Below are 15,582 nucleotides of genomic sequence, written 5' to 3'. Positions count from 1 at the left end.
TGACCCAGTTAACTTTTTTTTAACTTGATTTGTTTCTTCAATTCTGGATGGATGGAGGGAGAAAGGGGATGGATGGAGAGAGGGAGGGAGGGATGGATGGAGAGAGGGAGGGAGGGATGGATGGAGAGAGGGAGGGAGGGATGGATGGAGAGAGGGAGGGAAGGAAGGATGGATGGAGAGAGGGAGGGAAGGAAGGATGGATGGAGAGAGGGAGGGAAGGAAGGATGGATGGAGAGAGGGAGGGAGGGAGGGAAGGATGGATGGAGAGAGGGAGGCAGGGGGGGATGGAGAGGGAGGGAGGGATGGAGAGAGAGGAAGGGAGGGAAGGAGGGAGGGCTGGAGAGAGATGAAGGGAGGGAAGGAGGGAGGGCTGGAGAGAGGGAAGGAGGGAGGGCTGGAGAGAGGGAAGGAGGGAGGGCTGGAGAGAGGGAGGGAGGGAGGGAGGGCTGGAGAGAGGGAGGGAGGGCTGGAAAGAGGGAGGGGGGATGGAGAGAGCAAGGGAGGGAGGGATGGAGAGAGCAAGGGAGGGAGGGATGGAGAGAGCGAGGGAGGGATGGAGAGAGGGAGGGATGGATGGATGGAGAGAGGGAGAGAGGGAGGGAGGGGGGATGGAGAGAGCAATGGAGAGGGAGGGAGGGAGGGGGAGAGAGAGCAAGGGAGGGAGGGATGGAGGGAGAGAGGGAGGGAGGGGGGATGGAGAGAGCAATGGAGAGGGAGGGAGGGGGAGAGAGAGCAAGGGAGGGATGGAGAGTGGGAGGAAGGGAGGGATGGAGAGTGGGAGGAAGGGAGGGATGGAGAGTGGGAGGAAGGGAGGGATGGAGGGAGGGAGGGAGGGAGGGAGGGATGGAGAGAGAGAGAGGGAGGGAGGGAGAGAAAAAGGGAGGGATGGAGAGAGGAAGGGAGGGAGGGATGGAGAGAGGGAGGGAGGGGAGGGAGGGAGGGATGAAACAAGCATGGTGTGTGTACAGGGATTAGACCCGTCCACTCACGCTAGAGTTGTTCCAATAACATACAGTAATTTCTCAAAGAGCAGATGTCTATCATATTACAGTATATTTTCGGTTTTATTTAGTTTAGTTTAATTAGGATAATAAAAAGCTATTAAAACACTGGTTTTAGAAATTATTTATTAATATGAAACTTTCAAAAGTCATGGGTCACTGAACTATGACGACACACAGACGAAAGTGAGTGAAACCTCACTGTAAAGTGAGGTTTACAGTACAGTATTCTCTTATCTGTCTACCCTCACTCATCTTGTTTCATCACAGAAAATGTCTATAAAGAGATTTTACCACATGTAGCTAGGTAATCATGCTTCATCCTTTAAATTAATGTACAAAGATACGTGTGCCCCAAATCGGTGAACGAAAATCATGGAAACTCAGTTGTTCACTTGTGTGGATCACTGGCTGGTGTTTGTGTGGACCATTTTGGCTGGTGTTTGGTTAATATGGTTCACTTGTGTGATCCAACTTCTTATGAAGGAATTATTAATTGTAATCTGTGATAGAATGAGAAAGTTTTCCACCACTGTGAACTCTGTCCCAAAATCGTAAGCTTGTGGACTACTTGTGGTCCACATGTGTGGTCCACTTGTGCGATCCACTTGTGTGATCCAACTTGTCATATGAGAGAATTATTAATTGTAATCTGTGATAGAATGGGAAAGTTTTCCACCAGTCTGTGAACTCTGTCTGGACTTCGTAAGCAAATCCGAACATCCCTCGCTTCGGCGAACCATTGTTCGTCGAACTGGGTGAGTAAATTCGGCCTGAAAAGTGTGCGAACTAGCCGGAGATTCGTTGAATCGGGGTACGTTGAATCGAGGTTGTACTGTACATATGTTTATCTTGCCTTTATGGGAGGACTCTTGGTGACGCATGGAAGATGGTGATGAGGGGGGAGGAGGAGAGGTGTTACTGTTTGAAAGGGGAGTCCCCTTTCATTATAACATTAGGCAGTGATGATGTTTCTGGGATACTCTCTCTGGCATGTTTTGTCACTAGGACCTGCTTGTGGCTCACTGCTTGCTTGTCTTACTAAGAATCTGTCTAAGAATCAGTCACTTGTTTTTCCCTACATTTTAACACTTGTCTGGAGTAAGACATCACATTATCATTTAAAGGTCAATGCAATGGCCTGCTACAGCTTTATCTGGGACGAGTTTTCAACAAAACTTAGCACTTCTTCCCATACTTCACACATTTTCTTAATGAGGAAGGAACATCCTCTACTCACAACTATTTTCTTAGGTTGAACCTTACCACTGACTTTCTTGGGACCCATGGCATAATATATATAATAATCAGTTTTATGTTCAAAAAACAAAAAATTACCACAAAAACTGAATTTCTTGAAGGCATGATCGTCACTAAGCGGGCAGCTCTAGTAAACTGAGGCAGGTCGGTCCGCGTGACCAGGAACCACGAGCTCGGTTAACCCAACTGTGTACCAACAAATATCATTAGTAGACGACATTATCATAAGTCGTGTCGCCTTTTTCGATTAAATTTACATCGTAACTCAAAATTATCGTAAGTCGTGGCAATCGTAAGTCGAGGTGCTACTGTACTTTATATAGACACATAATATGCTAAGCCTAGTTCAATTTCAGATTTATGTGGCTCGGCCTGCCAATTTTGCCCGTTTTCTCGATTTGGCTTTCAGCCATTTCATGTTTAAGTTTTTTGTGTTGAGATTTATATATAAATATATATATATATTCTTTTTTGTGTGTAAATATGATAGCCATACATATCCATGTATGGCCACATCATATTTAGAAGGATGTTCAACAATATGGTACATGATAATTATAAGATTAAATCATTGATCAGTTGTGCAGTTTGTTCTGTTATATATAATAATGTGTTGAGAAATGTACAGTTTGCTTGACTTGGAGGTCTCTTTTTCTAGGCCCGAGTACGGTGCGTTTTGGAAGTGTTGCCAAGCTGGCGGCATGTACATGCTCACTCAATTGTGCAAGATGCTCTTACTGGCTACGTTCTTTCCAACGTCAGATGGACCGCCAGAATCTGCAAGCTTGGCTACCGTAAGATTGTTTGAGTTTTTGCTGGCAAAAAAAGCAGACTTCAAAGAAACGTTAACTCGCCTTCAATAATTGTGCAATTTTTAAAGTTGTTTAATAGGGTAAAGTTGACAGTGTTGGAACATGTATTGTTCTTGTGTTCATAAACATAGGTTTTCTGAGGGGAGCCCTATCGGCTCCCTGAAGCAAACGAACTGGTATCCTGCCATAATAGTCAGTTATCTTCAGGGAACCTCCAGAGCTCAACCCAGAAAATGGCATTTCATTACATTCAACATTGTTTTTTTTCTGGGGTAGCTCCTAGGATACTCCCTGCCCCCACTACTGAGTCACATCAGTAGTGATGGCCGAGGGCTTGGTGGCCGAGTAGACAGCGCTCTTGACTCGTGGACCTAGGGACAGTAAATAGGTACCTGGGAGTTAGACAGCTGCTACGAGCTGCTTCCTGGGTGGTGGGGGGGGGGGTGCATGGGGGGAAAACCCATTAGTTAGTAACAGTTGATTGACAGTTGAGAGGCGGCCCGAAAGAGCAGAGCTCAACCCCTGCAAACACAACTAGGTGAATACATCAGTTACAGGAGTACTGTTTGGCCCTACCAAGGACCTCACCCAGAATATGGCCTCCCCTCATTGAGACCCAGAGATCTTGGGACTGTTTCAATTACTCACACTGGGAAAGCATCCAATGAAGCAATACAGACAACAGCAATATTCATGGAAAAAAACACCGAAATTGCCAAACACCCTTCAAATGATTCATTCAAAACAAGTGGTTCACTTGAAACTAGCTCAAAGCCCTCCTAGTACAAATGACCATTAATGGGGTGTCAGAGTTCCCAGCTGCCTCCTGGTCAGTCCTGCCACTGATATGCTGCCATGTAGATCTTCCTGGGACGCCTCTTCATAGTGAGTTCCATTTTTTCTAAATGCCGTCCATCCTTTGGACTTTGTCCTGTGTGGCCATTTGCTTGTTAATCGTTCCAAAATCTTTAGTATTTGCTACATGAGCATGTTTCTCTGCTGCCTTTCCTGTCTGGACTTGGTCTATTACAGTGGTGCCTCGGTTAACCACTTAACTGCGCCAACTGAGTATTCTCGGTCGGCGGGAAGCTGCGCCAACCGAGAGAACTCTCTTTTATTTTTCGGTAGCCATTCTAAATGTGTACGAGGTTGGTTGTGTACGAAATGGACTCTTAGGGCCTCCAGTGAGAGGCACCCATCTTGGAAAAAATTCCCAGAATCCCCTAGGGCTGCTGGCTGGGCTAGTTCTGAGTGAGCAACCATGGGTGGCACATGCGCCTCTGGCCCCCAAACACCTGTCCGACGTGGTGTTGAAAGATAAAGCTCTGTTGGTGAAATTCAAACCTGATTGTTTGAAGAACATAAGGGTCATAATATTGGTGAAACTAGGTGCACAAAGTGTCGGATGCAAGTTATACAGCACCTATGAGGATGATACAGCAAGAGTATCCAGTTGTAGCTCTGAGCGTCACCCTTGCAATCGTATGCTATCTCCAATTTATTTAGATGATACACAGATGAATCGTTTTCTGCGTTCAGTGATGATGCATCTGATAAAAGTAGCATAGATGAACAGTTTTTTTTTTTTTTATAATTATTATTATTTTCTACCACAGACGTGGCCACACATTTACAATGCTAACCAGCATATATACATTTTCTTCTGTCCTCCATGGACAGGGTTAGAGATCTGTTAAACATATAGTGCAAGGATTTATTGAACAATCAACCACAGGTGATGATTCGATGCTTTTAAAATGCTAAGCTAACCTACATACATAAATACATAGATACACAGATTTACGTATGCCCTACATAAAGTGTTCGAAGCGTCATTAATGTGCATTTACAAAGGTAAAATGTAATTCTGATCAGCTTCCATATGTACTTTATACACATACCTGCACATATACATACACACACATACGTACATATACATATATACATACATATATACTGTCTCCACTCGATCATCCGGACTATATGGGAAGGACCCCCAGCCGGATTATCACATTTTTCGGATAATGGTACTTTTTCACCTACGAGTCCAAAAGTGACCATTTCCAACTATTTTTATACTACAAACAACATAATTTGAATTGCCTTGCCACATACAATTATTAAATATTCAACTAGAAACCTCAACTTACCTTGTTGGTGTTCGTCTTCTTGATTGATGCCACACATCTTGAAGTTAAAAATTCGTAACAATTTACGTAACCTATACTAACACAACACTAAAATTAACACTTAAAATTACTGTACAGTTCATTAAGCTAAGTTAGTTTTGACTGCCAGCTGCTGAAGCCTCACTGGTTGAGGGCATTTGGGTTGCCTGTGAGGCCTCACTTGTTGAAGGTGCTTGCTTGCACCTCACTTGTTGAAGCGCTTGCATGCCCTCACTTGTTGAAGGCGCTTGGCTTGCCTGTGACGCTTCACTTGTTAAAGGCGCTTGCTTGCGCCTCACTTGTTGAAAGCGCTTAGCTTGCCTGTGGCGCCTCACTTGTTGAAAGCGCTTGGCTTGCCTATAATGCCTCACTTGTTGAAGGAGCTTGGCTTGCCTGTGGCGCCTCACTTGTTGAAGGCGCTTGGCTGCCTGTGACGCCTCACTGTTTGAACAACACGTAACTTGTCTTTAATTGCTAGGACAATCTTCTTCCTCTTAACACTTCCAGAACGATTGATGCTGCTACCAGACATATTCTTGGCCAAAAATGTTCAAAATTACTATGAAAATTAAGAAAGTTATTTAAAAAAATATTTCACTAATGGCGCAACACTGTGAGGCCGCACTGGTTGAGGCGTATAACTGTGACTTGTCTTTAATTGTTAGGACAACTTTCTTCCTCTTAACACCTCCAGAACGATTGATGCTGCTACCAGACATAGTCTTGGCCAAAAATGTTCAAAGTTACTATGAAAATAAAAAAGTTATTTAAAAAAATATTTCACTAATGGCGCAGCACTGTGTATAACACGAGGGACGGACGCACATGGGTTGACCAGTGTTGGACAGGTCCACTTGGGGCAGCCATAGCGTTACGTAGGCCGCCAGGAGGAAAAAAATTCACAATATTTTTTAAGGAAACTTCAGCCTGTGCACAATGCTTTTAGGAAACTTATTTATTTGTTATTACATAATTACTTATAGTTATTTTATTTGTTTTTGGCTATGATTAATTGTTCTAAAATTAATGGTAATTCCTGTACCCAGGTAGTCCCTCCTGACGCACCCCTCCCACCCTCCCAACACCACCCACCCACCCCACCCCCACCTACACCATGCGCCTCGAGTCTCGGGCAGACGGGATTAATACCGTATGGCCTGCCTCATGTTTTCATATACGGACAAAGGCACGATTATCTGGGGGACTGACCGGATAGTGTAATTTCTGCAGAAAACCTGCTTTAATCCGGTCCCTGTGGCTATTTTGGCCGGATATTGTGATAACTTTATCCGTTCACGATTTTGGCCGTATAAGGGCGTTTTTCGGATGTTCGAATCCCGGATAATCGCGGGGTTACAGTATAGTGTTATATATATACAGTGTCATATGTTATATATACAGGTGATCAGTGTTAGCGGCTTCCATGGTGGTGTTTTCCATAGATATTTTCAATACTACCTGAATCTCTTCCTGACTGACGGACACTCTTTGAGGCAAGCTGAATCTCTTCCTGTGTGGGACCATATAAAGCGATCTTTTCAAGACTACCTTACAAATTGATCTTTTCCTATAATCTTTTCAAAACTACCTTATGCTTTATAAGCTTGGCTACATGCAACCTAAAATTGCTAAAGCCAAGGGTGTACGTGAGTGCGTTATTTGCAAGCACACAGAATGAAGAAGCAGGAAGCAAAAATTAATATGTACCTGGTGCAACGAGAGCGAAGTTGCACTGTGTACCATGGGCTACTTCGTTGATTATTACTCGCTTCCGAAGTGCTTGCGGGGGGTTGAGCTTTGGCTCTTTGGTCCCGCCTCTCAACTGTCAATCAACTGGTGTACAGATTACTGAGCCTACTGGGCTCTATCATATTTACATTTGAAACTGTGTATGGAGTCAGCCTCCACCACATCGCTTCTTAGTGCATTCCATTTATTAACTACTCTGACACTGAAAAAATTCTTTCTAACGTCTCTGTGGCTCATCTGGGTACTAAGTTTCCGCCTGTGTCCCCTTGTTCGTGTCCGACCCATGCTGAAGAGTTCGTCTTTACCCACCTTGTCAATTCCCCTGAGAATTTTGTAGGTGGTTATCATGTCTCCCCTTACTCTTCTGTTTTCCAGGGACGTGAGGTTTGGCTTCTTTAGCCTTTCCTCGTAGCTCATACCTCTCTGTTCTGGGACGAGCCTGGTGGCATACCGTTGAATCTTCTCTAACTTTGTCTTGTAATTACCTAACATCAAAGTGTTGTTACAGGATGAGAGCTATGCTCGTGGTGTCCCGTCTTCCCAGCACTCTTTGTCATATAACGCTTTGAAACTACTGACGGTCTTGGCCTCCACCACCTTCTCACTTAACTTGTTCCAACCGTCTACCACTCTATTTGCGAAGGTGAATTTTCTTATATTTCTTCGGCATCTGTGTTTAGCTAGTTTAAATCTATGACCTCTTGTTCTTGAAATTCCAGGTCTCGGGAAGTCTTCCCTGTCGATTTTATCAATTCCTGTTACTATTTTGTATGTAGTGATCATATCACCTCTTTTTCTTCTGTCTTCTAGTTTTGGCATATTTAATGCTTCTAACCTCTCCTCGTAGCTCTTGCCCTTCAGTTCTGGGAGCCACTTAGTAGCATGTCTTCGCACCTTTTCCAGTTTGTTGATGTGCTTCTTAAGATATGGGCACCACACAACAGCTGCATATTCTAGCTTTGGCCTAACAAAAGTCATGAACAATTTCTTTAGTATATCGCCATCCATGTATTTAAATGCAATTCTGAAGTTAGAAAGCATAGCATAGGCTCCTTGCACAATATTCTTTATGTGGTCCTCAGGTGATAGTTTTCTATCTAGAACCACTCCTAGATCTCTTTCTTTATCAGAATTCTTTAAAGATTTCTCACATAATATATAGGTTGTGTGGGGTCTATGTTCTCCTATTCCACATTCCATAACATGACATTTATTAACATTAAATTCCATTTGCCAAGTGGTGCTCCATATACTTATTTTGTCCAGGTCTTTTTGAAGGGCATGACAGTCATCTAAATTTCTTATCCTTCCTATTATCTTAGCATCATCAGCAAACATGTTCATATAATTCTGTATACCAACTGGTAGATCATTTATGTACACAATAAACATCACTGGTGCAAGAACTGAACCCTGTGGTACTCCACTTGTGACATTTCTCCATTCTGATACATTGCCTCTGATTACTGCCCTCATTTTTCTATCAGTCAGAAAATTTTTCATCCATGATAGAAGCTTACCTGTCACCCCTCCAATATTTTCCAGTTTCCAGAACAACCTCTTATGTGGAACTCTGTCGAAAGCCTTTTTTAGGTCCAGATAGATGCAATCAACCCAACCATCTCTTTTCTGTAATATCTCTGTGGCTCGATCATAGAAACTGAGTAAATTCGATACACAGGCTTAACTAGGTATGTTTGTTTTTAAGTATATTTGTATTTAACTATATTTAATATTTAACTTTAACTAGGTATATTTGTGTTTAACTAGGTATGGACTCCAGGCTGGAGCTGCATACTGTGTGTAATACCGTGTGTTACTGTGTAAATGGTGTGTGAAACTGTACATATTGTAGTTTTAGTGAATTTTTAACAAGTAATATTGTGACAATAAAAATTTATTGTGGACACGTTACTGACACATGTATCACAGTTCCATGGAACATTATGAACATTCTACTGTATACATATTGTAAAAGACACAAATATGCATCATATACAATAAGAAAACAAATAAAACCGCATTGGAAATACATAGAACAAATAATTGAAAATATATTTGTGGCAACATCCGGTGCTTGAATGGCCCGCACGACTGTGTCTGGGCGATTCATGCACGGGCGACCAGGCCCTGATGATGTCACAGTGCACCTTGTCCACGTCCCCACAGCCAAAGTAAGTGGAATTTGGTATTATTTTTACATAAACCTGTTCAGGGAAGGGAATTTATCATTTTACAAAGAAAATATAATTGTTTGGGAGCACTTTATTTCACGTGCACCGGGAATTTCACAATAAACTCTGCACAGCACGGTGATTAACGAATTTAATCTATTCTGGCATCGAGCTCGTCATGTGAAACTCTCGTCTTGCGAAATGATTTTCCATCGGACATTGGAGGCGTCCGAGAATTTGTGAGAACCAGCGGGAATGCTAGGAAGCACCACGTGGTTTTCTGGTTAACCGAACGGAAGCTCGTCAATAGAGACAAATATTCTGCGAGTGGCTTGCTCATTACCTTGATATGCTGGTAGATGGAGCTGCTCATCACCCGAGCTTCCTCTGTATTTACTAAGAGCTGCATGTCTAGGGTGACTCTTCCATAGGCACTTGTCTAAGTGTTGCTCCTGCACAGAGCAACTTCTCTGGTGTGGTTGGGGAGTTTGCCCCGGAGTGGGCCAGGCCCCCAGGGTGGAGAGTCATGCCCTGGGTAGTGAAGGAGTTGACTCATCTGTAAGACCCTACAGCTGGTGGTGGTCTGTTTGGTTGTAAATTGAATATGCTAGGGCAGGGTTTCCATCCACTTGAGCTGGACGGTAGAGCGATGGTCTCGCTTCATGCAGGTCAGCATTCAATCCCCGACTGTCCAAGTGGTTGGGTACCATTTCTTCCCTCCCCATGCCATCCCTAATCCTTATCCTAACCCCTTCCCAATGCTATATAGTCGTAACAGCTTGGCACTTTCCCCTGGTAATTAAATTAAATTAGGGCAGGATTTTTTTCAGTTTTTCAATAGCAACTCGGTTTAGTTTTATGCAATAACCTCGTGATCCACGGACACACAAGTATACATGCATACATATATGTATACAGGCATAGTACTAGCACCCTCATCGTGTGTAAACAGAAACGTAATATAATGTATAACATACTATTCACCTGGGCTGTAGGAGACTCGAACTTTAGACCCCCAAACGTCAGGCCAAAACTCTATCGAGGCCGAAACCCAGATGAATGAAACGTTTATTATCACGGAAGTGTGGATGACATTTTATGATATTTTTACCCATATGATACAGAGCAAAAAATTTTCACAAGTGTAGTTTGGTGAAGCCTCACTGAATTCTAATTTGTAAGATGACACAACAACTATAAACGCCTAATCAAATGCAGCAAGTAATATGGATGAGACACTTGTAATTAGGCTGAGACGTTTGCAGTGTGGATGAGACATATTGTTTGGTGGGCTTGTTTGCTGCTTGTCATCCTGGTCCAATCTGGTTTGCAGGAGGATAAGGCCACATGCACAACTCTGGTGGGGGTTCAGGCAGTTTCTCTCCTGCTTGATGCCTGCATGACGGGGTTCTGGGAGTTCTTCTACTCACCAAGCCCGACCTGAGGCCAGGCTTGACTTGAGAGCTTGGTCCACTATGCTGTTGCTTGGAGTGGCCTGCAGGCCCACTTATCCACCACAGCCCGGTTGGTCTGGCACTGTCATTGGCACATTGGCACAATTGACACTGTCGTCAATTGGAGGACTTGAGCTGGAGGTTGGCAGGAGTCACACTGCAGCAAACTCCTGGAAATATTGAATTACCTAAGTATTGAGAACAGGTTGAGGGCTACAGTGGTGTCCCAGGTTACATAAAGGTTCAGGGAAGTGTAAAAGCAAATAAAATACAATAAACAAGTAAAAGTGAGTGAAAATAGCTGAGTGGAAAAGTTTTTGGTTCTAGAACAAAAACAAAGATGGCCGCCGCCACCACCACTGAAAATGTAGACCTCAACAACAGATGATTGTTTCAAAGGATTCTCACCACAAGATATAAGGAAAGGAGGTGTTCTTGGCAGGTTAGAGATAATTGAGGATATGCAAAAGTAGTATGAAGAAAAAGTGCTTAAATTGGAAGAGGACAATGGAGCTCTTAGGAGTGAGCTTTGCACTCTAAAAGGGAGTATGCTTCAACAAGGTAAGATTATTACTGCATTAACAGACCAGGTAACAATTCAGGAGGAGCAAATCAAGGAACTAGTGAAAGAAAATGAGGTGTGGAAAGTGAAGTGTGGTGACTTTGAAGAAATTAACAAGAAAATAGACTCGTATGGTGAACAACTCCAAGGTAGCCTGAGAGCTAATATAGAGTTAGGCAAGGATCTCCAACTGGGAACTTCACTGACAACTCACATAGAGGAGGTGAATAAAGAACTAGAAAAGTATAGAGAAGAAATAAAAGCGACATATGCTCAAGTTGTAAAAGAGAGAGAGAGAGAGAGAGAGAGAGAGAGAGAGAGAGACTATCAAAGAAGTGTGTTCGGAAGTCAAAACCAGAAATGACCAACAAGAAGCAGAAATTAGGCAAGCAATTAGGAAAGAACTGGTTACCAACAGTAAACTAGTACAAAACACTGCAGATAGAACAAAGTCCATAATAATGTTTGGATGTTTAGAGAAGGAAATTTCATCTAGGGTGGACCGAGCAGCAGAAGAGATGAAAATCATAGAGAAAATAGTAGGTTTAGGAGAAGCCTCAAAGGAAAATGTCAGTGATTTTAGAAGAATAGGAAAATATGAGAAAGACAAGAACCGCCCCTTAAGGGTGACGTTTAATGGAGTGAAAACATGATGGAAGTGCTTATAAATGCCAGGAAATTGCAGAGTGATGAGGTTGGCAAACTTTGGTCAATAAGACAAGACCTCTTCAAGGAAGACAGAGAAAAGCTGAAAATGAACCTAATTGAGGCAAAACGTCTAAATGGGGATAGAAATGAAGAAGACAGAAATTCTTTTTTCTACAAAGTGACAGGGACTGGAAAGCTTGTGAAATGGTACATAAAAACAAAGCAACAAGATCAGTAGTGGAAGGGGGAGTAAAGAGCAAAGGAAAAGGGAACATGTTCCTGAAAATTGTATGTACCAACATAGATGGAGTGAGGCCAAAAACTTTGGAGTTGCAAGATATAATCCAGCTTAGGGTCCCAGATATTGTCGCATTATCAGAGACGAAACTTGAAGGAAATATAATAAATGAAGTCATATTCCCAAGAAGCTATTCAGTTTGGAGACATGACAGGAAAACTAGGAAGTGAGGAGGAGTGGCTGTACTGGTGAAAAAACACCTGAAGGTAAGAGAGTTAATATTTGAAAACCCTCGAGATATTGACATAATGGCATTGCAGATCTGGAATCAGGATGATAAGCTGATAATTTTAAATGCCTACAGCCCACCAGCAAGCAACACATGGACAAAGGAAGAACTGGATGACAAACGAGAGGGCCTCATAATGGTCATGAGATATTATTGTACAAGCAGATAAAGATAAATCACGACTGTTGATACTGAGGGACTTCAACTTTAAAACAATAGACTGGGAGGCCTATGAAGCAAGAACGGAGGACTTTTGGACATGCAGATTTGTGAACCTCATTCTGGAGACATTCTTGTATCAAAACATAAAGCAGGCCACAAGAATGAGGGAAGATGATGTACCATCAGTACTGGATCTAGTATTCACCAGGAAAGAAGAAGAGATATTTGACATCCAGTACCTTCCTCCCTTGGGAAACAGTGATCACGTCCTGTTAGACATTGATTATGCTTTAAGATATCATCTAGAAGAAAATGGGGACATTGAAACAGTTGATAAACTCGATTTAAGGAGAGGTCACTATGGGGAACTTCAAAATTTTTTTAATGAGTGTAATTGGACAGACTTGTTGCTAGGCAGGGAAGTAAATGAAATGTATGCCAAATTTGTTAAAATATACGAGGAAGGCACACAAACATTCATACCAAAACAGAGATGCAGGGCCAGAAAACTGGATTGGTTCAACAGAAATTGAGAGGGGGGCCAGAGACCAAAAGACACAAAAATGGAATCAGTATAGGAAGAGGCCATACCCCCTGGTTGATTACCTGGTTGATGGGGTTCTGGGAGTTCTTCTACTCCCCAAGCCCGGCCCGTGGCCAGGCTTGACTTGTGAGAGTTTGGTCCACCAGGCTGTTGCTTGGAGCGGCCCGCAGGCCCACATACCCACCACAGCCCGGTTGGTCTGGCACTCCTTGGAGGAATAACACACCAGCGATACAAAGATGCGAGAAACAACTATACGGCAGTAAGGAGAGAGGCAGAAAGAAATTTTGAAAAAGGGATAGCGGATAAATGTAAAACAGAACCGGGCCTATTCTACAAATTCATAAACAACAAATTGCAGGTAAAGGATAATATCCAGAGGTTAAAAATGGGAAACAGATTCACGGAAAATGAAAAGGAAATGTGTGAAACATTAAATGAAACGTTCCAAAGTGTGTTTGTACAAAATGAAATCTTCAGAGAACCAGACACAATAAGAATTCCAGAGAACAACATAGAGCGGATAGAGGTGTCTAGAGATGAAGTGGGAAAATATGCTAAAGGAGCTAAGTAAGAACAAAGCAGCTGGCCCAGATGAAGTTTCACCATGGGTTCTGAGAGAATGTGCATCTGAGCTCGGCATTCCACTTCACCTGATCTTTCAGGCATCCCTGTGTACAGGAATCGTAGCAGACGTGTGGAAACAGGCTAACATGGTTCCAATCTACAAATATGGCAGCAGGGAAGACCCCTCAATTATAGACCTGTATCATTGACATGTGTAATAGTAAAAGTATTGGAAAAACTAATCAAAACTAAATGGGTAGAACACCTGGAGAGAAATGATATAATATCAGACACAGTATGGTTTTCGATCTGAAAGATCTTGTGTATCGAATTTACTCAGTTTCTATGATCGAGCCACAGAGATATTACAGGAAAGAGATGGTTGGGTTGACTGCATCTATCTGAACCTAAAAATGGCGTTTGACAGAGTTCCACATAAGAGGTTGTTCTGGAAACTGTAAAATATTGGAGGGGTGACAGATAAGCTTCTAACATGGATGAAAAACTTCCCGACTGATAGAAAAATGAGGGCAGTAATCAGAGGCAATGTATCGGACTGGAGAAATGTCACAAGTGGAGTACCACAGGGTTCAGTTCTTGCACCAGTGATGTTTATTGTCTACATAAATGATCTACCATAACTGGTCGGCCAGTTATGCCCACTACACATAAGGGGCATAACTGGCCGACCCCTCACAGTGTTCAAGAGAGAACTGGATAAGCACCTCCAAAGAATACCTGATCAACCAGGCTGTGACTCATACGTCAGGCTGCGAGCAGCCGCGTCTAACAGCCTGGTTGATCAGTCCTGCAACCAGGAGGCCTGGTCAACGACCGGGCCGCGGGGACACTAAGCCCCGGAAGCACCTCAAGGTAACCTCAAGGTAAGTTACCAGATGGTACCTTACCTACCTTGAGGCTACCTTGAGGTGCTTCCGGGGCTTAGTGTCCCCGCGGCCCGGTCGTCGACCAGGCCTCCTGGTTGCTGGACTGATCAACCAGGCTGTTAGACGCGGCTGCTCGCAGCCTGACGTATGAGTCACAGCCTGGTTGATCAGGTATCCTTTGGAGGTGCTTATCCAGTTCTCTCTTGAACACTGTGAGGGGTTTGCCAGTTATGCCCCTTATGTGTAGTGGAAGTGTGTTGAACAGTCTCGGGCCTCTGATGTTGATAGAGTTCTCTCTGAGTACCTGTTGCACCTCTGCTTTTCAACGGGGGTATTCTGCACATCCTGCCATGTCTTCTGGTCTCATGTGGTGTTATTTCTGTGTGCAGGTTTGGGACCAGCCCCTCAATTATTTTCCACGTGTAAATTATTATGTATCTCTCCCGCCTGCGCTCAAGGGAGTACAGATTTAGGCTCTTTAGTCGGTCCCAGTAGTTTAGATGTTTTACTGAGTGGATTCTAGCAGTAAAGGATCTCTGCACGCTCTCTAGGTCAGCAATTTCTCCAGCTTTGAAAGGGGCTGTCATTGTGCAGCAGTACTCCACTCTAGAGAGCACAAGCGTTTTGAAAAGTATCATCATCGGTATAGCATCTCTAGTGTGAAAAGTTCTTGTTATCCAACCTGTCATTTTTCTTGCAGTTGCGACGGCTACTTTATTGTGTTCTTTAAAGGTAAGGTCTTCCGACATGAGTACACCCAGGTCCTTTACATTGCCTTTTCGTTCTATGTTATGATTTGCCTGCGTTTTGTACGTGGTTTCTGTTTTTATATTTTCAATTTTTCCGTAGCGCATGAGCTGAAACTTATCCTCGTTGAATACCATATTATTTTCTGTAGCCCATAGAAAGACCTGATCTACATCTGATTGGAGGTTTGCCGTGTCCTCTATGTTGCCAACTCTCATGAAAATCCTAGTGTCATCTGCAAAGGATGATACAGTGCTATAGGTTGTGTTCTGGTCTATGTCCGATATGAGGATGAGAAAAAGTACTGGAGCAAGCACAGT

The 15,582-nt window shown here is 43.2% G+C and overlaps 1 protein-coding gene across 1 annotated transcript in view; it reads left to right on the top strand.

The window, feature by feature from the left end:
- Positions 1-15,582, top strand: part of LOC123770839 (BOS complex subunit TMEM147) — a 99,294-nt gene that overhangs the window by 22,869 nt on the left and 60,843 nt on the right. The window contains exon 2 of the mRNA XM_045763014.2: positions 2,920-3,055. Coding sequence (XP_045618970.1) covers positions 2,920-3,055 — 136 coding nt within the window. The remainder of the gene's footprint in view (positions 1-2,919; positions 3,056-15,582) is intronic.

This window comes from Procambarus clarkii, chromosome 56 (genome assembly GCF_040958095.1).
Source record: "Procambarus clarkii isolate CNS0578487 chromosome 56, FALCON_Pclarkii_2.0, whole genome shotgun sequence".
NCBI classification, from domain to species: domain Eukaryota; kingdom Metazoa; phylum Arthropoda; class Malacostraca; order Decapoda; family Cambaridae; genus Procambarus; species Procambarus clarkii.
Note: the sequence above shows the minus strand (reverse complement) of the source record. Positions and strands in the feature narration are given on the sequence as shown.